Here is a 25,167-nt window from a genome sequence, read left to right as displayed (position 1 = left end):
TTGTCAAACATGAGAACACAATGGAAGTCTTTCTTTTCATGCCTGTTCCTAATAATTAATTTTCTAGAAATGCACTCATCTCCGACTGGCTTGCCAAACAGAGCCGAAGCCCTACTACATGAGCAAGCGATGGTGGTGTGCGACCACCCTCTTGGGGCTTGGAGAGGTGGGCAATTTCACAGCCTATGGATTTGCCCCCATTGCCCTGATCGCGCCACTGGGATGTGTATCTGTCATAGGTGAGATGGTTTGCTATTCCTTCCTTGGGTACATTAATTGGATGCTTGTGTGTAACTAGAGGAATAATACTTCAGGAACTGCAGCAGAAACAGAGGGGGGAAATGTTAATGTTGTGGTTTGACTGAGCTGACAGTTTAACACAAACCCTCTATTTAGAGATTCTTTTAATATCTTTCTTTTTCTGTAGTTCTGCCTTTTGTGTCACTCTGTGCCCTCTAGCTCTTAGCAGTTGGTCACCCGTTAGTGTACCAGCCTTGCTGGATCTGCAAACCCCTGAAGTGTGGGGCTGGCATCCTGCTGACTGCATAGAGCTGTGGTCTGATCTTGAGTACTTGCAGTGTATTTTCCATGTTATGATCACACCAAGTGGTTTCTGCTGCCCATCACCATAATTCATGTTGACATGAGCAAGCTTTCTTGACTCTCTGCAACATGTGAGAAAAAGGGCCTAGAAACTCCCTGAAATGCTTAGTTTATTTATGGACATTATCAAAATTAATTTGTTCTTTCATGTGTAAATTAGTTGGATGTTAGCAGAAGTCCTGTCCTTAGGTCTCATTTGTTATGGTCTTACTCTTTATGTGTTTTTTGTAATTAACATATTGACAGGTATGAGATAAAACGTTTGATAAAGAAACATACATTTTAAAGTATGTTATGTTATGCTAATGCAAAGTGGACAAGGCAATATTGTACAAAGGCTGTGAAAAAAAGGAATACAGGGTGCAGCTATATCCCTTAATCGAGTTATTTCATATCCACAGCTGAAACACTCAGGGCTGAGATACCACAACTGCTCTGCATACACTGGAGCTCATTTCCTTGCTGTTCGTAAATGATAACATCTCATGGTCTGTCTCTAGCTACCAGTTTCATGCTTGGAAGTGACATTGCAGTGAGAGATTCTCCATAAGAAGGTAGAAAAGATGAATTACCTTCCTGGTGGACTGCCCAGCTGTAGTGGAAGAAGGCAGCCAGCCATATGTGGGTACAATTTAGCAGAGATATTTGGGGAAGGAAACTGCAGGCAATTTACTTTAACCTTTCATGTTAAACCATTGCAGAACTTAGGAGAATGAGATATAAAGCTGTGGTAGCTCACCACTGTAGGAAAGATTTCTTAAAGGAAGGAATGAGATATTATCTGAGATGAAAATGTAAATTAATATGACATATCGCAGAGATTTTGGTGGCAGTAGTTGTATCTTTAACAGCTGTAGACTTTTCCAAGTGTATCTGAACATAAACGGACATTAACCTATTTAATGTGCTGCCCAAACTGAATAAAATGCAAATATATAAAACTAGAAAGAAGTGAAAAGCAGTAGGAAAGGAAAAAATGCCATTGGTTATTAAACTGCTACAGAGTAGATGTCATATTTAGGGTTGGTTTTTATCTGTGCAGATTCCTTCTTTACCTTTGCAATGTGTGAAAAATGTTGCATCTGTTTCCTCCATTCTCCATTTCCTCCTACTTATAACAAATACCAAGAAACCATTTTCTGAACTGTTATAGCTTGTTATATATTTTTCTCTCTTTTTTTGTTTTTTGGTTTTTTTTTTTTGTTTGTTTGTTTTTTGTTATTTGTTTAACTGACCCAAAATGCTTTTCCTGGAAGACCCCAGAAAGCACTTTAATATCTTATATTCCATTCCCATGTATCAGCTGACAGTATTCATTTCATAGCCCAAACAATAGAGCTATCTGAAATTTTATTTAGTCTAGCAAACATTCCCTTAAGGAAGAGAAAGTAAAAATGATGTAGACAGCCAACTACAGCAATAACTTCCCAGTAACACTTCCCACCACTAGATACTTCCTTGTCTTCTGAAATTAAAGCCAAAGAGAAGCAGAGCATCCTTTTAATTTTGGAAGAGTTCATTATTTAGGACAATGACAAACTGACCCAAGACACATGCGCATCATCTACTAAAAGCAGGCAAAGGATAATCCAGTCATCAGGTCTTCCAATTTAAAAGATCAAGTAGTATTTTTCTCCTTAAGCTATGACTTCTTTTAGGTGGTGGAGGGTGGACTTGGCACAGACTAGTTGACAGTTGTTCTGTGGTGCTGTTAAATGTGTGTCTTTCATAAGTTATTTTTTTAAATGAAGAAATTAAGCAGCTGATAACAAACTCCAAGTGTGTATCTGAACCCTGAGTCCACCCTTCTGATAAGCCTTTTTTCCAGATTTGGTGTCAGAGCATCCCAGATGGTAACAGCTGACTCTCACTGACACTGGGTACTCAGAACCTACTGTTTACTGAGGGACATGTGTTTTGCAGTATGCCTGATCATCTAGGGGATTCTTTGCAGATCTCTGTCACTCTTGGTCTGTGTGACAATTTTCCTTTGCTTGGAAACTAAGGTTTTGGTGGAGGATAAGGCAGACAGGAGTCTGTCCAGAACGGATTTGGGCTATACCCATCATATATCCCCAACCCTCTGAGACAGGAAGCATCCTGGGGCTTAAAATAGATGGAGCCACCATCAATTATGCTCTGCTACCACATTTGACTGCATCCAATTGGATTTAGCATTTAACCCGGTATCAATTAAATAGTGAAAAGTTTGTGCCTCATTCTACTGAGCTGGGTGTGCTAATGGCTGGTTTTAGAAAGAATCCAGCACCACAGACCATGGATTGGCATGACACCAGTAGATTTTAATTTGGGTTTTTTAGAATTAAGCTACAAAGACTATATTTTTCTTCTTACACAGTGGAAGTATTTCTGTGTGTGGTTGCAGTGATGCAAGCTCTACATCTGTTCAGGGTTTTAAATAGTTTGAGAAGACAGCAGTTGTTTTCTTCAAGAAGAGAAATTGGTAAATTTTTAATTTAAAAGCGGAGGAGTAATACATGTTTGATGTGATCATTAAAAAGCTTTTTATACTTAAAAATTAAAACTCATATTTTGCATGTAGCTCGGGTAATTTTAGGCTGTTGTGGGTTTTAGCTCATTGTCTTGGTTTTGATTGCAGAAATAACTTGGGAGTGGGGGGGAGGCGTTAGAGGTCAGTGGTATCAGAGATCATTTCTCCTGCAGTTTTCATCATTCTGTAGAACATTATTTTACACATAACTTGTTTAGACCTATATTGTTGAGATCCCTTTGCATTTTTATATGCTCCTTCTAAATAGCTGTAGGGCAAGAAATTGCTTTAGGTCTGAAAACTGATATCCCTGAGGGTGCTTTAGGAAAAGGTTTTTCAGATATTCTCACAGAAATGTGAATATTTCTGCCACTCACTGTAATGTAACATCTTTGTGGCCCAAGAATCTGGGATTTTGAGAACTGTTACTATTGAGAAGTGGGTTCACCAAACTATTCTTTAAAATACTTTATTTGTACTTGTCTAGAAGATGCAACGAAAGGATTTTCAGGGTTCTTCCTTCTCTGTGGTGTGTTTATAATGCAGTTTCCAGAATTAAGCTCACCTTAATGGTTTCTCTTTTGAGCAATTTCTCTGATATTTGGCTTGCCTTTTTTTTTTATAAGAATATTGGCATTAAGGCTAGGGAAAATGTTTCATGTTTTGCCCACCACTTGTGCAGTACTAATATTTAATCATGTTAGAAATGCTAGTGCAGGATAGCTGTCAAGGGCTTATGGACCAAGGGACTGAATTCTGTAATATCTTCCTCTGTATTCAGTGCACCAGTAGTACCTATCACATAAACTAGCTGCGATGAATTTGTTCCCAGATGTCTTGGGCAGAGCTAGCTCTCTCAGAGCTATCTCTGTTAAAGAATATCTGTATGGCTATGCATACAGGTATTCTGTAAGTTTCTTCAAATTTCTGTTAATCCTCTCTTACACAGAGCTCTGGCCCTGGAGGAGACCCAGGTCCTACCAGGTCTAAATGCATCCATCCTCTCACATCCAGATCCTCTCTCTTGTCTACCCTAAAATGACCCACAGAAGGTCAGCAGACTGGTTTTCCTGACCTCCTTCTGCCCTCCCCTTGGACAAGAGTATATCTGACAAGGCATGACAAGATGAAGGAGGTTGTAAGCTGATAGTGTCAGGACAGGGAGATGAATTGTCTATATGCGGACTCCACCATGGAGATGGTCATACAGGCACTCAAAATCAGCTGCGATTTATCCGCCAACACCCACAGAGTGCATGTGGACTTGCCTGTCCTTGTGCTTTGTGCACGGGCATTAGGAGCCATCTGTGTTTCCTGTCCTGTGCATGGGAGAGAGATGCTTTATTCTGCCCCAAGGCTGTGAACAGAGCTCCTTTCTCCAAAACAGCTAATTTCCTTCTGAATGTCCTTAATAAAAATGCTTGGGTACCATTTTTTAATATTCTTTTCATACTGTCCCTCAGCTAAACCACATTCCTCTCATGACTGGCATTCAGACTTTTTTTCTTGTCCCCCTCTTACTATGCAGCCTCTGGATCCCTTGTGGAAATAAGGCTGCTGCCCATTCTTCATCCTCTTAACATCCTGCTCATTTGAGCTGCAGTGATCAAATGTACTACCTTGCCTCATCATCTTCACAGATCTTGCTGACTGTGTGACAGACTACAAGATCTTGAGCTGGTGATGGATTAAAGTATCTCCAAGTGTTTCTGTACTGGGATGGTCCTGAATCTCATCTTGGAAGGTGGACTGAGGGTCTGTCTGTATAAAGCATGCTTTCAAGTCACATCTTAAAATGTGACTGGCAGCAACTGCATCCCCCATAGCTTCATCACTGCTCAACAGACTTCGTGCAGAAGCTGCATCATTAGGTGGAGGTAGACCCTTAAGTTGCATAAAACAGTGTAAATGCTTGGTCCCAGAGCAAAATGTTTTTCTTGTTGCACAGCCTGAGAGACGTGTAAACATTAGTCTGAATCATGGCTACTACTTCTCTTTTCTTATTTCAACCAGTGAAATAAGTACAAAAATATTCTTCAAAATGGGTGGGTAAACCTAGGTAGCTCTGCTAATACCGGTGTTGCCTGGATACCAGTGTCTTTTCTCCAGCAAAGTTGTCACTGAAACATCAAATAAAGAAAATTGTGTCAGGCGGCTTACTTTCAGTGAGACATTTTCTGGTGAAAATTCTTTTATTGCACTTAATCATTTGCATAGATCTCCATCACTCTTGATGCAGTTTAAATTTATGACTTCTGCTGTATCTGGTTTTCTACTGACTGGGTAACAAAGACATGTTGAATTCTAGTTCTCTGTTTACCTCTTGGTATGAGCCCCTCTAGATTTATCTAGAGTATATCTACTAGCTAACCACAAATTCAATTTTCCATCTGAACAATAGAGTTAATGAGCAAAGAACTGTTATTTCAAGAATAAACCTAGAATTTCATGGTGTAGACAGGAACAGAGCTCTTGTAACAGCATCCCGTGGTTTAGGTTCAATGTGTTCAATGTGTTTAGGTTCAATGGGCTTAAGTTCACTGTCCCTCCTGGGCAGAGTCTTTCTCTGAGGTTTCTAAATGAATCTAACATTACCGATGCATCTCTCCCAAAGGCCTTTCTTCATCTCTCTTTTATACAGGAGCTATTCAGCCTCTTTTGCTTCTCCTTAGAGGTAGATGCTCTAATGTTGTATGCTGGAATAGAGCCATCTCTCCCCAGTGGCCAACAGTCTCATCCATCTTAAGTCCAAATCCCTTCTTCCCTCTCTAGCACATGTCCACATTGAGCTGCTTACCAGAAACCCTGGCCTGACCACTACTGCTGCTCACCTACCCTCTTGCTGCTCATCCTAAAGAGGCCGGCCTAGGAGCTGGCAGAGAAGAGCTGAAAAAGAGAAAGTGTGGCCCAAGGAACAGGAAGTTATATTCAGGGTTCAGTTCCATTTTTCTCCTTCCTTGTTACAAGTTCCTCTAGACCACAGGCAGTGCTCCTATATGGTACATAGGTTGGTTCTTACACCTGCTTGTTTGCAGGCATCATGATCACTCTCTTGGTTCATAGTTCAGTATGGTTTTGCAGAGGTTTCTTCCTCTTGATTGTACTGCTGCTTCTTTACTTTAAAGCTTTTAATACAGTAAAGTCTAAAGAAGGAGAATGCTGTATCTGTATGAGGCAGTTTGTCTTGAGCAAGCCTATACACTGAGTTGGTAGCAAAATGGGGAGTGAAACAGTAAGGCTGATAGGGTGCCCAGCTTTCTTTGACGCTTCCACATATGACTGAATCAGAGCAGTTTAAGCAGTGTCTGCGTGGGAGATGGGAAGGCTATTGCATCTCTTCAACCACATAAAAGCCTGCTAGATACATTTAAAATCTTACAAAAACTGAGGATTCATTGGTTGTCAGAATGGACTCCTGGCTGGCTGTATCCTGGTATGGTGCAACCACAACAGCCGTGAGATATATATAAACTTGGCCTAGGGCAGCTTTTTGCTATAGCACTTGATATTCTAACAAATATAAAAACTAGTTTTATACTTGTGTTTTAGGTAGTGCATTTATTTCTGTCTTATTCCTAAAGAAGACCATGAGGACTGCTGATATATTGGGTAAGTAAGCGTTTGCTATTATGGACATGTGTGTCACCATATGGTTAGCAAGCTGTAACTCACGCAACCCCCACCTTCACACTCCCACTTTCCCAAGCAAGTGTTTCGAGGCAGATACTTTCAAAATTGGGAAGAAGTGACAAAAAGGGAGAGAATCTTCAATGCATATGGAAAAGACTGCATTCCCAAGTCCTCTGCTCTTAAACTCGTAACTCATTCCTTATGTGTTCTTTTTGCTCAAATTAATTTTCATTGTCTATTTTTGCCTCTGAGGTTGTATTTAGTATTATTTTTATGAGCTTAACACGATTTTAATAAAAACAATGAAGCTATTTACTTGTTCACTCAAATACAAGTTCTTTTTTTTTTCTTACTGCATAGACACTGCACAAAAATTCGAGCTCAATTAAAAGTGACAACTTCCCTTTTGGTATTAATTTTATCACTTCAAAGAACAAATAATCAAGTTGTCAAGTATTTTGTTGAGAAACATAGTCTTCACTGTAAACGCATGTCAAATTTGTCTGTGTACAAGGTTTTTTTGCATAACAGAACTGCCCAGTTTCAACACAGTAATAGTTAGAGACAAGCATATTTCAGGGTTTGGTCTTTACACCAAGCCATCTCAGCTGGGACAGTGCACCTGATGTTGCTACAGGGCACCTGATACTTCTGTGGTTTTCCTAGCATCTAAGGAGGACATCCCATTTGGAGAGATCTGTCCAGTATTGTTCCAGGAATACTATAAAACATTTATTTAAGTTTGGAATCCAAGTTTGCCAGCTCAGCTGCTACGTTCAAAATCCCCCCCCCTCTCTTGACTGATCATGTTTCCCTTATGGCCTTACACATTGTGTGTTGCTTTAACTAGTGTTCAGCACTGATTTATTTTATTTCTCTGTGTTTGACTTCGCAAGAAGGATTTAACAATGTTACTGCATTCCATAGGAATGAGCTGTATGATGGGAAATATGGTGATGTTTTTGCAAGCACATAAATATAGAACAGTTCTGCTTTTCCAAAGGAACTGTGTGTGATAGCAGTGCCAACAAAGCCCTCCGGATGTGCTTTGTTTTGTATTCTGGAGCCTTGTATTCCACACCGATTTATAGGTTTGCCAAGAATTTTAAAGATTACTTGAAAAAAAAATTGATTAGCTAACATCTTCCTTAATCCAATACAGTTTATGAGCTCAGGATCGGCTCACTTCAATCTTGATACCTCAATGAACATCTGTGTTTGTCAGCTGGCTGTCCACAAGGCAGAACTTCCAGATTTTTATTAAAAGCACAATAATGCAAGTTCGACCTTGAAAAGGGGCCCTGGCAACCTAACAGCTAAACAGTCTTCTGCAAATCAACCTTTTATAAAACAGTTCATAGGTCTGTAAATACAACAGGGAGCATCCAAAATGTTGGCTTTGTGACAACTTCACATAAGCACTGGACTGGAACATGTGTTGTGCCTAATGTTTCCAGGGCAGGTCCTTAGCTGCTGCAGATCTCAGTGGCTACACCGGCTTTGGAAGAGTTATGTTTATTTACACTGATTAATGATCTAGCTGTCTGCCTTAGTAAGCAATTTGTCCTTTCAGTTTAGGATAATTTTATGTGATCAGCTTTGTGCCTGTGAGAAACACAAAGAATGGATTCTCCTTTGTCATGGACTTGGTATTAGAATTGGGAAAATTTGAAAATGCATTATTGAGTAGGAATCCTAGTTCATGAGGCTTTATTGACAGTTTTTCATATTTCCAAATTCCTTTGAGTCTTTAGTAAAAATTACACTAGATAAGACCACAAATACAAGCCAACCCAATTACCTAAGCCCAGATCTGATTAGATGGACTTAAAATTTTCTTCTAGAAAATGTTTTGAAATCAGCTGGAGAGCAAGGATGACCATGATTACCAAATATTATATTACTGAAATAACATGTCCTTTTCTCTAAAGGAGGAACACTGTCAGTAACAGGTACATACTTGTTGGTGGCATTTGCTCCAAATGTACCCCAAGAAATCACAGCAAGACAAGTACAGAACTACTTCGTAAGTTGGCCTTTCTTGGTATATTCGGTGAGTATCTGGTTCATACCACCTCCGAAATCAGAAAAATTTGGTTTATTGGGTATTTTGCAGCATTACAAATTAGTGGCAGAAAAACTGCTCCTGAAGGTAAGTTGTGTGATTTTCATTGAAGAAATAGAGAGAGAGAATCTGGGTCACCACCCCAGTCCCCAGAATATGCTGATGTGCAGATGTCTTTTGAAGTACATGCCAGGGGAAAGTCACAGATATGCAGGATTGGCGAAAGATTTGGGGGTTTGGTAGACTTGAGGGAAAACCTAAATATGGTACTACTTATATTTCCTGTGTATGTGTTCATGCCACACTGTCTGTGTGTACATATAAGTTACAGGGATTTTCTGGAATGTGATGGACTTGTACTTTTACAAATCAGGCTATATATGTTCTTGGTCCTGCTATTTTCTTTCATATCACTCTGGTTTATCCCCATATTGTTATGCCTGGCTGAAAGGAGCCTTTTTTTATGGAGCTGAGATGTGGAGAGGAAGCCTGCTTCATTGTCACTCAGGTTAATCTGAACCTGAGTTTGAATTTTGAATACAGATATACAATTCTGATTAAAGCATCTGTATACAAACTTCAAATACCATACATCATCTTTGATGTTTTTAATTAGCATCAGGAACAAGACCAGAGTGAGTAGGAGGATTTTTTCTCTCTCTTTTCCTCTGGAATGCTAAAAATTTGTTCCTCTAGCTGAATGTAAAAATGCAATATAGGAAATTCAGAAGCAGTTACTTTTTCCCAGTAAAGTGACTCACTTGGGTTACGTTATTAGTGCCCAGGCTTTTCTTAGTAGGAAGCTCAGATAGAAAGCCACTGAATAGACAGTTTAAGCACCTTTCTTCCAGCCTGCAGACTTCACCTATATCTATCCATAGGACTGCTGATTAAGCAGAAAGTACATGATACCACAGCAAATGTTGATTCTCTTGATCAATTTTTTTGTGCATTTTAAGAGCTCCTGAAAGATGGTGACACAACTCAGTGGAAGAAATTAATAATCATACTGCATAAATCACAGCATAAACTTTCAGTCAGGCAGTAGAGAGGGCTTTGAAGGCAATGCCTTAGAGTTTTGGGGTATTCAGTGGGGTACTCAGTAGGGTACTCAGCCTCAGAAAGTGCTTCAGCAGATCCATGTAATCAGCAGAGGGAGAAGAACTTCTTTAAGTTCAGGAAAGGTGTGTCTGTGCCCAGTGGAAAGCCCTCTCTCTTTCCTATTGAGTATTCCCTTCTATCATGCAGTTCCACCCACAGGTGCTAAAACAGCCTGATACTTTAGGCACTGATTTTAAATTGCTGACTCAACCACTTGTGTAGGGGTGGTGGAGGGAGAAAACTCCACATCCACAGCCAGTGACAGCAGAAATTTCTGTGCCATATCCTGTTCATATTTTCTTAAAACCAACAGGATCAACAGCAAAAGGGCTTTTTCCCATCTGAGGCCTTTTTTGACTTTATTTCAGGAAAAGTTGGTAAGAACACAGTTGACTGCCTAGGAAGACTGTGCTGTGTTCTTCTTAGGAGACATTATGAGGAGGTGGTAGGTAAACCTTGGATTTCTTTTCCCTCTTCTCTCTTCTTGCCTCAGCCAGCATCCAATTCTACATGTACAACATGGGTTGTAGAAGGAGCAAGTACACAGCAAATCTTGTTGACTCTACAACATATTGAGCTGTATTTGTTAATTCTGTTTCCTGGATTCATCTGCTTTGAGCCTCTTCTGTCCAAAAAAGAGAGAGGAATGGCTCTACGAGAGACTCTGAGATACCAGCCTGGGTATCCTGGTACGCTGCTAGAGGTTCAAGCAAACCCTCCTGTAAACATTCTCTTTGGGCAAGGAATTAGCTCTTCATAGCTGTTTGTAAAATGCCTAGCACAGGTTGACTGCTGAGATATAAAAAAGCAAGGCAGAAGTTACAGAGCTTACAGTATAAATATAGAGCAAGGAGACTACAGCAGAATAATGCAGCCCAACAGTCTTTCTAAAAGTACCCCCAAAGTGTGGTTTGCTGAGAAATACAAAGCCCCAGTGGTACAAAATGTTCTGTGTGGGTGATAAACCATCCCCATGTGGCACTCTACTGGCATCAGAGGAGTTCTGCAGAAATAGCCTCTAGTTCCCACATAAGACAACTTTGAGTCACCTCCTGAGACTCTGCAGTAGCATAATGATGTCTGAGCAAGAATGACTATTCTAGCTTGTTTTTTTCTTTTGCTTACATGTACTTTGAGTCACTACAGAAGACATCAATTATATAGCTTCCTTAAACAGAAGCTTAGTGAGTATTGGGGCATTGATATTTAATCTCTGTAAAATCAGGTTCAAAGCGTTTCTGCTTTTCCTTCGAAGTGCGTAGAAGACCCTCCTCATTTGTTGGTCCTTATGGTGCTGTATAACCCAGAAAAAAACAATTGAGGCAGACAATGTGATATGTTGTTCTGGTGCCTTTTGGTAATGATTGGAAACATGGAAAACATCATGATTATAAAAAAAATGTTGATAAGATGTGGGCTTGTGGAGACTTCGGTAGAGATTGGATGTAATAGCAAAAATGATTCTAAGCAGGTCAAGTGCCTTCAGTTCTTTTAAACAGAATTATGTGAAGCTGATAAAATCTACATATTTCCCATTCCTGGACTTCGTATTTAACACTACCACAGCTATCAGCTATGAGGGTGAGCACTATTTTGGGTAGTTCTTAGGAGACAGCTGAGGCACTCCAGGAGGGTCCCTGTCTGTGTGAGGTCCTGTTAGAAGTCATGCACTTTGCTTGCAGTTTGACTCAATGTGATGGCCTCTCCTTTGTCTTGCGATTAAAGGTGACCAGTTAGTGGGTCACTGAGTGGCACAGAACCATGGAAGAACAGGTTGGGTGCTGGGCAGCACGAAGTAAGAACTAAACCAAGCCTGGTGCAGAGGGATGTCACTCTAGAGGAAGAGGAGACTAGCTCTTCATATGAGATTGCAAAGATTGTTAAACAAGGATTACTCCAGGAATGTTGTGGGGTTTTTTTAAACAACAGCAAAATATTATATTCATCACATTTTGCAAAAACAAAACACACCAAAATGTCGTGGGTTTTTGTTGTTGTTGATTTGTGTGTTTTTTTCTTATGATAAATATTTGATATTTTTTAAAGAAAGGTAATATAAAACCCAAATTTGTTGTTTTAATGTTCTGAAATTCAATTGTTTCTCAGTTGTCTTTGTGAACAAGGGATCAGGATGAAGGTAAACAAAAAATGAATTAAACATTACTATGTTCTGTTCATGTTTTTGAACATTACAAAACTGGGGGAGGTGTAAAGTGGTAGAGGATTTTAGTAACTGCATGTAGCTGATGACTGCTTCCCTGCTGTAGTCACTCCCCAAAATGAGAATTTGCTGTTATATTATTTGAGTAATCTGGTGTAGTGGAAGGTGTCCCTGCCCATGGCAAAGGGGTTGGAACTGGATGAACTTTAAGGCCCCTTCCAACCTAAGCCATTTTGCTATTCTATGATATAACTGCTTCTTTGAAAATTTTATCAGCACAAACCCCAGGTATTTTCGAGTCTAGTGTTGCCTTGTAGCAGCTGTTGATTAAAGAATAGAGTGATGTTATAAAATGTGAAATACTATGTTGGTGACAAACCCAAGGAGATAGACATGAGGTTTTTCTATGACATGTTACATTGGCAAAAAGATATAATAAGCAGATTCAGTAATGATGACAAATTCATTCTCTGTCTTCTTTCCCCCATTTGATTACTTTCCAACATGCACAAAAGAACTTCTCTTTCTCCACCATCTGTGTTTTCATAAGTCCTCTGAGCTTCCTGGAAGCTTTTTTGACTCTTGCACTTGGTGTTTTCTTTAGGCGTAGAGCAGTATTTGGGCAAGTTGGGTAAGAGGGAGAATACCCATGCGTTTGAGATGGCAAATGGCAACAATTAGTAAGGGAATCTGCAAAAAGATACCTTAACAGCAAGTCAGTAAATTTAATTGTCTACCGTTTACCTGCCAGTTACTGAAGGACCAAATTTGGAACATGTAGGCAAAACTGCTTTAGCAGCTACAGATATCCCATAGTGTGGTCTACTAGTGTGTCATTGAGCTTTCCAAGGTAACCTCTCGACAGGCACCTGTGATTTGAGAACCACCACGTGAAATAAACGTTTTCCTTCTTATGATGTATGGCAGAAAACAAGAAATACAGTGTTTGGGGGGATTTGTTTTTTTTAGTAGGACTGGAGAGAAGGGCTAAGTTGATAGCAAAAGTAAGCTTGCATGTCACAAACAGTGACACTAGGAATACCATAACTTAGAAGGAGAGACTGCTGTTCCCCAGGCAAGTGCTTCACTCTACAGGAGTTATAAACAGAGTTTCTGTAAGAATTATTACAAATAGATATGGGTATCTTTGCTGTCACATTAAAAAAGTCTTCTCAATGCTACCAGTGACAAGATATATCTAGAAGTGCAAAAAGAAAACTAAAGGAGTAAGAAATACTCAAAGTTTAACTTCTGCTATTATAGAAAAGATAAATGACAACAATTGTTGTCAACTGGCAATAAGGTTAGCTCTGAGAAGAAGATGCATTATAAAGTAATTCTTTGAACTGTTAGAGCAACAAAAGTGATTGTGACATCTCAAAGACTTTGAAGCATTTGTTACATAGGTTCAAAGCTCTAACTTTCTTCCTTTTCATTTTCAGATCTTGGAAATTATAATATTCTGCATTCTCCTCTATTTTTACAAAAGAAAAGCTGTGAAACACATCATGGTTTTGTTAATGATGGTAGCACTACTGGGTAAGAACATATTCATTTCAGTGTTGCTGTCTGCTACTTGATAATTGATTGTCACTCAGTCTCTCAAGCTAGTTTAGAGTAAGGCCACTTCAAAGCCGTGTGCTGAAGGAGAATCATTGAAATATTTCACATGATTCCTGCTGTGGTCTGTTTTTGAAGAAAAAAGCTGGTTTATGAAACAGTTTCTGTGCTTATGGCTGGGACTGTTTCTTTTTACAGATTTTTTGAAATTAATATGCTGTGTACAATAGTATTCTAAAGCTTTTTTTAAATAATACTTCAGCATTAGATCTTGGGAACGCAGACTGCTTTAAACTTTGTTTTGGAGAGCAGACTAGCTGTGAAAAACAGTTCATTAAAACAATACAGCTCAGGACCTTGTAAGCAGTCTGTAAACAAATGCAGTACAGGAACTTTTTGTTGAATTATCTATGCCTGTTTGCATACAGAATCATAGAACATCGGATTGGAAGGGACCTAAGGATCATCTGGTTCAACCTTTCTTGCCAAAAGCACCGTCTAGACAAGATGGCCCAGCACCAGTGCTGAACTTCAGGGAATCCACTAATTTCCTGGGGAAATTATTCCAGTGGCTGATTGCTCTCACTGTGAAAAATTTTCCTCTTGTGTCCAATCAGAATCCCCCCAGCAGTAACTTGTACCCATCACCCCTCCTGTTTTCCACGTGACTCCTCGTAAAAAGGGAGTTTCTATCTTCTTTGTAGCTGCCCTTTAAATACTGGAACATGGTGATAAGGTCTCCCCTGAGCTTTCTTTTTTCTAGGCTGAACAAACACCGTTCCCTCAGCCTTTCCTCATAGAACAGCCTTCCCAGTCCTTTGACCACCTTTGTGGCCCTTCTCTGGACCCTCTCCAGCCTGTTCACATTGTTTTTGTATAGTGGGGACCAAAACTGAACACAGTATTCCAGAGGTAGCCCAGCGAGTACTGAAAAGAGTGAGGCGATGACTTCTTTATCTCTGCCAGTGATGCCCTTGTTAATGCAATCCAGCATCCTGCTGGCTTTCTTTGCCACAGCAACATACTATTTGTTCATACTGAACTTGTCCACTGGGAACCCCAGGTCCCATCGCTGCTTCCCAGTTGGGCATATCCCAGCCTGTGCTGCACTCTGGGATTATAATGGCACTCTAAGGTGCAACACTTTACATCTGTCATTGTTGAACTTACCTAGATGAAAAGCTTAGACTTTCAGATCAAGTTTTGGGACAGTCTTCCCATTTAAGTTTCCCAGTGCTAGGGAGATTAGGATTTATAGTTCTGGAGAAGTCTTGAAGGCTTTCCATGATCCTTGCATGAGTCAGAGATGGAGGAACCTCGCACGTTGAGCTGTTTGACCACTCTTCATTTGAAGGAGTGAAGTGTGAGTACAGCCATCCCCCCACTTCTACTACAGAACCTAGGAGCTTTGGCAGAGCTCAACTTTCAAACCTGCCATGAGGAGTGCAAAGCACTGTGTGCTTCTGAGCTAAGTGCAGGTCCAGCCTCTTTGTCCCATAGCTGGAAGCCTGAAGATCCCCAGATAGGATTCTGCACTTGACTGCTGCAGTTCTGGGCAGACCCACCATAATAGCTGCCCTAAACAAAGTCAGCACATGGCTCTGGGAGACCTGGGCCATTGGACTGTATAGCCCTGTGTGCTTATTTTGCCGTGGAGCCTGCCAGCCCTGATGCCACCAGTGCCAAAGGGGCACATGGAACTGCCAAACAGCAGCAGACACTAACTGCAGCTTGGTGCTCAGGCCGTAATCAACCAAAAATACAGTTTCAGCTGGTGGCTGCTGAGGTTTTGGTGAGCATATGCAGCTTGAGAAAAAATGTGTCATTATTTCAGCTCTATTACAAAAGATACAAACAAACAAATCCTGATTCATGGGAACTTTTGAAATACTGACATTTCCCTTGAGCAGGAAACCCAGAACTGTGGCTGGCTGTGATTCTTGCAGCTGTCCTGGTGCCTGCCAGTCCCCACAAAACTACACTTAGAGCCTTCTGCTGGGTCTCTGACCTTTCAGCTGAGCAGAGTGATTGGGGTGCTGAGGGAGGGCCCAGCAGCTTTGCTCCAAGCTGTCTGATTTCATGCACTGCCCTTAGAGGGCCCTGGCTGCAGGAGGAGTACATGAGGCTTGGAGTCTTGGTGGCAGCTTATTGAAGGGGATTTCTGCCTTTTCTCATATCTGCACAGATACATTTCTGGTGAAGAGTTCATACAGGTGTATATTAAACATAGGAAGATTTCTTTAAAGAGAGGGCAGCCTTTGTGTTTTACTGGGTATGGGCGATGCTTTCATTATTAAGAAAATACAGGGGTGATTGTAAAATCTGCAAACGTTTTACTTAGTGCAACTCTGCAAGTTCATTTGGTGGGAATTATCTTACCTCATGTATATACGGAGACTTATCATAAGTTTGGGGGAAGAATTTTCAGATTAAAGCGGGATTTCTGAGTTTCCTGCCCTAACAGCTGGAAAGTGACATCATTTGTCACACTAGCCTTAGGGGGGGGGTCATTCTATCAGAGATAGGAAAACCATTTCCTAGGTTTTGAAACTTACTCCAGGGATACTTTAACTAAAGAGATCATTCCACTTTTCAAAAAACCCCACCCAACCAACCAAAAACCAAAACAAAATGGCAAAAAAAATAGAAATGCTTTCTCTTCTGGTTTGTTAAAATTCTAAGGGGTGGAAAATGCCCTTTCATCAGAAATATTTTTTTTTAGCAGTCTTTACCCTTAGTTGAACAATTGAAACTACTATTTTTTGCCTCTAAATGTTCTTTTAAAGTAGTAACTCCACCCTGTTAGAATACAGATTTCATTTTTTATGTAGGCTGCTTGTTGGGGCTTGAGTGTATTTTTTGGGTTTTTACCATACCATTAGCACCATTGCAGACCAGCATTTGACCTTCTCTGCTCAGTTTTACTGCTTTGTTTGCTAAACCCCTCCACCTATTTCCATTACCGAGCAAGAAGTGAAGTACTTGGTAGAAAGGTTGTCAGGAAAACAGTGAATTTCATGATGGTGAGCAGGACCATCACAAGATATATGCAACTCTTAAACTCCCCCTGAACTTTTGGACTTGCTGTAAGAAAAATGCTTGCAGTCAAAACCACAGACCTGAATTCATTCTTCTTCCCCCACCTTTTCTCCCAACCCTTGGCCTGAACTTTTTGCACAGTGCAGCTATCCTTGCCAATCTGCATTTTGCTGTTTTGGGAGGATGAATCAGACCACTGAAATCCAAAACTCCTCAGCTCTGGAAGAGGGTGGAACTGGATCCCAGCTGAGGGACAGTGCTCCTGACGATTAATTACCTTTCTTCAAAAGTCATCTCCGCACCCTGACTCTTCTTATCGTTTTTAGTCTCTTCTGAATTTGTTACATTTTATTTGCAGTAATCACAGCCTACTTGGGTCAGCTTCAGCAAGCCAAGAGCACAGCCCGAAAGGAAATCTAAAGTAACTCTTAGCTGGTTTGTCAGACCCTTTTCTAAAAGATGTGGATTGCAAGACTTCTCTGAACTGGTGACGTGTATTAAAGCCATTGCCTGCTGTCTGAAATTTGTCTGTGGTAATGCAATGACAGTGATTAAATGGATTGAAAACACACCACTGAAATACTGTATTCTATGGCTAGATCCAGTAAATGGTCATAAGAGCCTGGACAGTGAAGAAAATTCAGGCCCCTGTGTTGGTTGTCTGCTCTCCATCCACAACCTGTGGGGAGAACTACGTGCTTTGGGATGTGATCCCAGAAGTCAGCTTTGGGCAGCTTTGGCTAACTCCTGTCTCAGTAGAGAAATCCTGAGGGGGAGGAGTTATTTTAGGCTGCTATTAGGAGGTGTCCCAGCTACTTTGAACAGATGAGTCCTCTCAGACCTCTCCTGAATAATACAACATGGACTCCAAGTTAGCTCAGTAAAGTATGCCTGAAAGATGTGGAAGCTGTTACACCACCTCTAACTGGTATTCCAGTGTTTAGGGCATATGCCCAGCTCAAGGAAATGGGTCAATTTCTTTCCTCATGCTGAACTCAGTCTCACACACAGACACGCAAGTCTCACCTTGAAAGATTTGTCTGACTCCAACCTCAGCTACCCTGATGAAAATGGTGAAACTGAGTAAATGCAGGATTGCAGACACAGCACTACAGGAACTTAGAAGCAAAACACAAAGCATGCATGGAGCTAAGGCCACTGAGTTGAGGCAGTATTTTAGCGAGCATTTATAAAATCACATACTTAGGTTTAGGTGCCCAGACCCTATCTCAGTCATTTTAGGTTATCAATCTGTGGGCCTGACCTGGCACTTTCTCCTCCTGCACTGATGCTCCAAGGTCACTTCTGTGAATCCTGCCCTGCTAACCTTTCCTTTTCCCTTTCAGCATCACTGACTGTCATTGCTGTAAAGGCTGTGGCCAGCATGATAACACTCTCTGTGAAGGGGGAAATGCAGCTAACTTACCCTGTTTTCTATATCATGATTGTTTTGATGGCAACCTCTTGTGCTTTCCAAGTCAAGTAAGTGAGAGTCTACTTACCTCCAAACCTTCATACACATTATATCTGTAGGTTTTATCAGTTTTGGTTCTGATACTGGCTCCAGATACAAGTTGCACTTAAAGGCAACAAAATCCTGGCAGAGCCTTGCCAGACACATGGATTGCCTATGGCTGATTGTATTGTTTATTTAGGCTTTATTTTTCAGTTTATAATTGATTTATAGATGCCACCTTCTCTCATTATCACTTTATACATGGTCTTTCCAAATTTAGTTTTGGGACACTGAACTTGAATTCATTAAATGAAATATATGTTTATGTAAACTGGGGGGGGAGAGGTGTGACTTTTAGAGACCTTCGTTGCTGAATAAGCAAATGGCCATGTTTACCCTCATTATACATCTCTTTTCTCCAGCTGATGTCCCTAGTCAGACTGCAGAAGAGAGTTTATCCCAGCTGTCTCCTGCCTCTGTTAAATCTGCATGCTGTGTTTTGCTACCCTGTATGCCTGTACTTTTTTAGGAAATAGTTAACTTTTGGTGTGCAGGGGACATCCAAGTTTTCCCCACTGGCCTCTGGCCTCTGAAGTGATTGCTTTATGCTGCCTTTGCAGATTGCTGGGGGTGGCAGCATGGTAAAATATGGCTTGCAGCTGAACGGAGTCCATTCTCTTTATGCCGGTCCCTTTGCTTCAGGTGCTGATAGCATCATTCAGTAATCTCATCTAGATTGCTCCAGTGTGAGTCTGAGTGTTTACTTGCATGATTATTTTCCGGTAGAAGAGCCAACCCAGCTTTCTCGTGGCAGAACATACCATTCCCATGTGGAAGCAGAAAGTCCATGCATTATTATTCAGTGACTCTCTCTGGCTGACTCAGGAACTCCCCTGTAACAGATTATAGTGTGATTTGCATCCAGCTTGTCTTTGCTGGGAGAAGAGCTCAGGGCATTTAAAATAGGAAATAAAAGCCTGATAAATAGGAAGCTGCTGAATTAACCTCTTTCTCTTGCCAGTTTTTTTTGGGGGGTTGGGGTTTTGGGGGGTTTGGTTTTGGTTTTTTCTTTTGCTCAGCCAGAATTAAAGCAGAAATTAAATGTGCCCGTTTCATTCCCTGGGATCAGTGTTTCTTTCTCTCTTCTCTCTTGGACACATTTTCTCACAGAGACAGTGCTGTCAGTCTACATTTTTCATTTTATTTGTTTCCTCTCTTGTTTTATTTGACTGCTGTGTGTTAGCTCAGAACAGCCTGTGCTGCAACATCCTCCTGGATTCAATGCTAGGCTTTGGTATCACTGTTTTAGTCCCAATGACCGAGTTTGTTGCAAATGGGAGAAAATAATGAGGTGTTTTCAATGACTTCAAAATCCTGACTATCCTGTGGATATGCAGGATTTCTTTATTTTTAAAGCACCATGGAGACTGTTCAACAGTTGCTAAAATAACTATGCAATTACTTTAATGGCTAAAACAGATCCAAGCTTGGATTTTTACTGTGGACATATATTGTATCAGTGAAACATTTAAGTGCGGTTCTTTTTATAGGTTTTGAATACACTCTGCAGCCTCCTGATTTTTCTCTTTTGGTCTGAAATGCACCATTCACATAACAGTGTATCTGCCAGTGCACCCAAGAGCTCACAGTCATGATTCATCACCCTATGGGTAAATGTTGATAGCTGTGGTCTCCACACAAGTGAGTTAATTGCTTTGGCTTTTTCATCTGCCGAAGCTGACTGTGCAGGCTGCTCAATGGCCAGTGTATGCATGTATGCAGTGTAAGCCCCTGTGGTCCTGCACACTGTTACTTGGGATTGTGGTGGGTGTTTGTGTTGCCTTTCTGAGAAACACAGGAGAGTTTCCAACCCAAAGAACAAGGAGCCACCCTTCTGGACTTTCCCATCAGGACAGAGTGTCTGGGGGTATGATTGCATGGATACACGCACAAATAGGCATTTTAGTCAAGTTGGATTAAGCAGTAGAAGCAATGTGGACATCAGCAAAGTGAAAGAGTTCCTACAACAACTTATGTGCTCATGTCCATGCTGGAAATATATCCTTACACATCCTGCTTAAATTAGAGCAACTTGTCCCTGGCTGCTCACAGGCAGCACTGCTTCCAAGAACCGGTGCAGACCATAAGCAATAATACCCCAGCATTCCTCCCTTATCTGTGGCAGACAAAATTTTTCCAACAGTGCTTCAAAGGACTGTCCAATGATAGCTTATGCCAGAAGAATCCACGCCAGCCTTCTTGCTTTTTTCTATTTGTTTGTACTCTGCAGAGTCAAAACCAGAAGGTAAATTCAACATACATATGCATCTGTCTGGGGCTACTTGCTATTGTGGTAAGAAATGGTCACACTTTTTGTTAAACTGACATAAAGTGGCTTAACCTGACTTGAAGTGCAATGAACCTCCTGTAGGCATGAGGTACAGTAACACTTGTCTTCCAGGTTCTTGAATCAAGCAATGCATCTGTATGAAGCGACAGCAGTTATGCCCATTAATTTTGTGTTTTTCACCACCAGTGCCATCATTTCAGGTTTGTTTCTGGTCTTTTGCCTCTCCATGATTTTCTAAACATCAGGTTTTTAAGAGTTACTGCTTGTGAAGAGGAGCACTAACCAGTCATGTCTGACTTCACAAAAAGAAGTTTTTCATATTTGACAGGTGTTTAAGTTCTGAAAAATTAATTAAGTTTACAACTTTCAAAACAAAATAAAAACAGTCAAATTCTAGCATTTCCAGAATTGCTATGTATGGTTTACTATGCCTTGCTGGTTTAGTATAAGTACCTGCATTTACCCTAGTCTCATCTTGATATCCAGTAAATGCATTCACCATGTGCACACCAGCCTCTCTGCATCCGAGCTGGTAGAGTAATTTTGACAGCCTGGCAAACTACTCAAATGACAACCAGCTGTGTTTTGTAGTAGTTAGTGTATATTCCATTTCAGAAGGTGGAATTCTAGGTTAAGTGAAGGAAATAAAATTACCCCAAAGACTTTTTGAGCATTTAATATTTTATTCTGGGTGAGAACTTTGAACTCAGCGCTGTTAAAGAGGGACTGCAAATCTTTGAAATGGTGCGCAGCATAAGAACATGAGCAAGGAGGACGACCAAGATGCTGTATCAGCAGTGAGCCAAAATGATCATGTTGTTAGAACATTTATGACTCATTTTAACACACACTTGGGGCTTTCCTGTCATTGCTGTGCAGGAGTTTCTCATGCAGAGCTGCCATTAATGAGAAAGGGAGTTAGCTTCACGCACAGATTGCCTCAGCACCTGTGTTAGAAGAGACCTACACTTTGTGACTGAGACATGTGCCAAAAAGGGGTTGCGTTCTTGTGACCATATGGGGAATTTGGCCTTGTGCCTCCTTAAAAGATCAAGTACCTATTCAGGAATGGCTTAATAGCTTTGAGACTGGATACACATGCATTTGCACCAGGTTAGTTAAACCGGTGTAGGGCTTAGAAGAACAACCTTTGCTGAATCTTACTGGGGTGATTGTAGAAGGTACCTCTCTAGTGACACCCCATCCCCAGTTACAGCCTTTGAAGATACAGTCACACTTCAGCTGTGCTGGTCAACACTTTGGTGTTTCTAAGTAGAAATACGCTCATCAGTGTTTTAAAGCTAATATACTTGGCTGTGAATTGAGGCAGCTGAGATCCAGATACACATCTGGTTCTGTCACCTCCACTGCAGAGGTGCTAATTCCTGGAAGAGAGGTGACCAGAAAGACCTAGTGTTCTTTTCAGCCAGAAGGACTTGGCAAACTTGGCTGCTGGAGCCCTTAACTTGGTGTAAACTTCAGGGACACAGCTAGTTACCGAAAACCTGTTCCCAGTTGGAGTTCAGATGTCCACATGGTATGTTGGAGTGGCTTAACTAAATCCACAAAGAACCTGTTAGCTATATTGGTATGACTCTGCTTGTGAATAAGACCTTGAGTTTGACCTGCATAAAAACTGTTGCTGACAATGCAAAAAAATACCTGCATCTGTGCAGTTACTAACACAGCAGATGCCTCAACCTGATAGATTTAATTTTCTTCAGTCCCATGCAGTATCTTGACAAAGCCTACTTAATGGAATACGGGCACAAAAAGTGAGCCCGTCACAATGTGCATTAATACCTTATTTGGATTTTTTTTGCTCCATTTGAGCATGACAGTGTTCCTGACCCTCCCAGCTGTAATTCGTATCACTTGGAAGTCAGTCAAAATCTGCAATTCTTGTTTCTGTCACATTCCAGGGGTCATATTTTATCGGGAATTCCAAAGTGCAGCTTTGCTGAGCCTGTTCATGTTTCTGTTCGGGTAAGTGTATTGGCCTGAAATCTGTGCTTATGTTTGTACTGAAACAGTATTGCCTAGTGGAATCCCTTCTTTCTCAGTAAGAAGAAACCTGTCTTGTTATTAAAGTATTATGGAATAGCCATTATAGTAGGATAGGAAAACATTAAAGGAAAGATTGATGTCTGTGCTTTGGGAGTTTGGAGGCCTGGTTTTGAGTCCAAATATGTAAAAATGTGAGACACTTATGAACTACTAATCTCATGATAGAATGAAAAACCAGCAGCATGTGCTCCTCCAGCAGGAAGGAGAAGTCACTGTTCTCCACCAAAGATCATGTTATAGGGGGTGCTTTTACAACTGAGAGAAATCTCCTCATGTGTTACCTTCCATTTGTGTGCCCAGCTGGTCTTTGCTGCCACTAGGCATGGGCAATTATATGAGCTGCTTGTCTATGAGGCTGTACAATAAACTCTCTCCCCCCACCTTCCTGTGCAGAGAAAGACACAGAATGCCTGCAGAAAAGTTCAAAGCATACTAAAAATCTGTTAACAATAAATGTTTGAAGAAGGAGCTAGGTATTGTGAGAGCAGAAACCTTCTGCTGGCTACCAGCACCACAACAATTGTCCCTGGTGGGACAGGTGACACTTAAGTGACTGACAATGTGGTGAGATGGTTAAAAGTATCTCCCAGAACTGATGGAGGTGTCTTCTTGCCACAGTGATGTCAAATAAATGGGGCCGACAGCTACAGACATCTTTGTCCTCTGCAACTGGACTGGAGTAGGCGCACACAACTGATATCTTGTCTGACTGCAGGAAAAATGACCAAAAGCCAGAGATGGGCAAATTCAACCCATGTATTTGGCAGGCAGGAATTAGTGGTTGCATGTCCAGCACAGAGCGGATAGAAGATTTATCCAAGCATAGCAGTTTTTCACTGCTTCTGGCTTATAGCTTGCCCCTGAGACACACAGTTAAGTGAGAAAAACAACAGAGATGTTGATTGCCTGTAGCTAGACTGAGTTGTTAATGAAATTGCAAATGCTAGGATACTAGATTAGATGCTCTGTGAAGATTTGCTCAGGGATTCAAATATTGTGGTCTCACACAGGCATTTGGTTAGGTATATATTGCTGAAAGTGTGATTTTGCTTGTGAAACCTTTGGAACTGATAATAAAGCTTCAGGAGACAAAAACTAGACTGAGAGGGAGCCCAAGATGAGTATATAGAGCTGCCAGGAATAAAAGTCTCTGTATAAACTGAGCAGCTTGGGTTTGGGAAGTCCTTGAAAAAGAAACATGGAAAGAAACTGTCATCTCAGATGCAGCGAACTGTTTCTAATGATACCGTGCCACTATTATTTTGCAGGTGTCTCCTGTCTTTCCTTGGTGTATTTGTAATTGCAAGAAATAAAAGAGAGGAGCATTTACAAGTTCCTTTTATTGACTGTGGACATATTCCTGGTAAGTAGGTGGGTTTTTTCCTGTCTCTGTTAAAAGTGAGATATCAGATAATGGATGACTTAGGAGAGTTGAGTCACAAATGTGCTCTAGTCATATTCAATAAATATACTGTTCCCTTAATTTCTATTCCTGTTCCCAACAGATTTTTCAAAGAATTTTTCAGAGTTTTTCCAAGCTATTGTTACAACCGGTCAAATAAAAACAGTGATTGCTGGAGCAAAGAATGTTTAAATGATGGATTGGTGGGGGATTTGTTTGCTTGAAATTCTTCACAGGGTTGTTGTTTTTCCCTTCCCTCCCCCTATTTCCTTAGGACAAAATTTGACAGGCAAAATACAACCAGATTCTCACAGTTCATACTATGGCACTTTGAATAATGAAGACGACTTGGTGAAAAGTCAAGGCTGAAAGAAGAAAGCACACTTAACAGGAGGAATGCCACTGGAACAAGGATCCGCAGCACCTTTTTGTTGGACATGTTCAAGTGCGTGTTGAACTCCTATATGTCAGTGAGTCATAGTGTTATTGAATCACACTGAATGTATCCTGTGGTTGTCCCAAATGTGTTCTGAAGATAAAGGAAGCCTTAAAAACTAAATAACCATTAATGAAACAGAACATTCTTCTAGTATCAATGCCTCTCAAGGATATTTTTAGAGTCTTAATTGCCTTGAAATGCAAAGAGGCACAGAACAGGATTATGAAAGTTCTCTTTGAAACTTCACAGGTCTTTGTAGATGCTTAAAGACAAAGGTGGGAAATGAGAAGAAATTTCATAAGTGACCTCAAAGTATTCTGCTATATGTTTAATACCTTTAAAAATCTGATTCTTCCTGTTCAGGAGTGGACAATCACATCCACATCCACAAAGATGTGGATGGACGTATATATGGTGGACACAAATATGTACATGCAGAGTATTTTATTTCACGTGTAGAGGAAAAATCCTGATTTTCTTCTGCCATCAGATTGATTCTCTTATCTTCCAAGGAAATAGACACTTGTGTGAGGTGGGGGGAAGAAGAGAGCATTTGCCATAAACATAAGCATATGCACACATTTGGGGTGCTCAGTCAAGGCAGAGTTAGGGAACCATGCTTGACATTTTACATCCTCCCAGAAGAGTCCTGTGCTGGGCTGGGCTATACTATCTGCTGGTAGCTTAGCCTGAGCTTTAGCTTCTGTTTTCAGGAAAACAAGGTTTTAGTGAAGAAAGTGCCAAGTTTTCCAGTGGGAATGGGATAGCCAGGTTCCTTCCTT

At 40.8% G+C, this 25,167-nt stretch overlaps 1 protein-coding gene across 1 annotated transcript in view; it reads left to right on the top strand.

Moving 5' to 3' along the window:
• Nucleotides 1-24,753, top strand: part of NIPAL2 (NIPA like domain containing 2) — a 43,970-nt gene extending 19,217 nt beyond the window's left edge. The window contains exons 3-11 of the mRNA XM_061373205.1: nucleotides 68-239; nucleotides 6,665-6,724; nucleotides 8,677-8,798; nucleotides 13,515-13,611; nucleotides 18,018-18,153; nucleotides 20,589-20,677; nucleotides 22,400-22,463; nucleotides 23,813-23,907; nucleotides 24,221-24,753. Coding sequence (XP_061229189.1) covers nucleotides 68-239; nucleotides 6,665-6,724; nucleotides 8,677-8,798; nucleotides 13,515-13,611; nucleotides 18,018-18,153; nucleotides 20,589-20,677; nucleotides 22,400-22,463; nucleotides 23,813-23,907; nucleotides 24,221-24,315 — 930 coding nt within the window. The 3' untranslated portion in view covers nucleotides 24,316-24,753. The remainder of the gene's footprint in view (nucleotides 1-67; nucleotides 240-6,664; nucleotides 6,725-8,676; nucleotides 8,799-13,514; nucleotides 13,612-18,017; nucleotides 18,154-20,588; nucleotides 20,678-22,399; nucleotides 22,464-23,812; nucleotides 23,908-24,220) is intronic.
• Nucleotides 24,754-25,167: the final 414 nt, after the last annotated feature.

Source organism: Neopsephotus bourkii, unplaced genomic scaffold (assembly GCF_033783945.1).
Source record: "Neopsephotus bourkii isolate Nb327-2 ecotype Australia unplaced genomic scaffold, CSIRO-AGI_Nbou_v1 NB_1630, whole genome shotgun sequence".
NCBI classification, from domain to species: domain Eukaryota; kingdom Metazoa; phylum Chordata; class Aves; order Psittaciformes; family Psittacidae; genus Neopsephotus; species Neopsephotus bourkii.
Note: the sequence above shows the minus strand (reverse complement) of the source record. Positions and strands in the feature narration are given on the sequence as shown.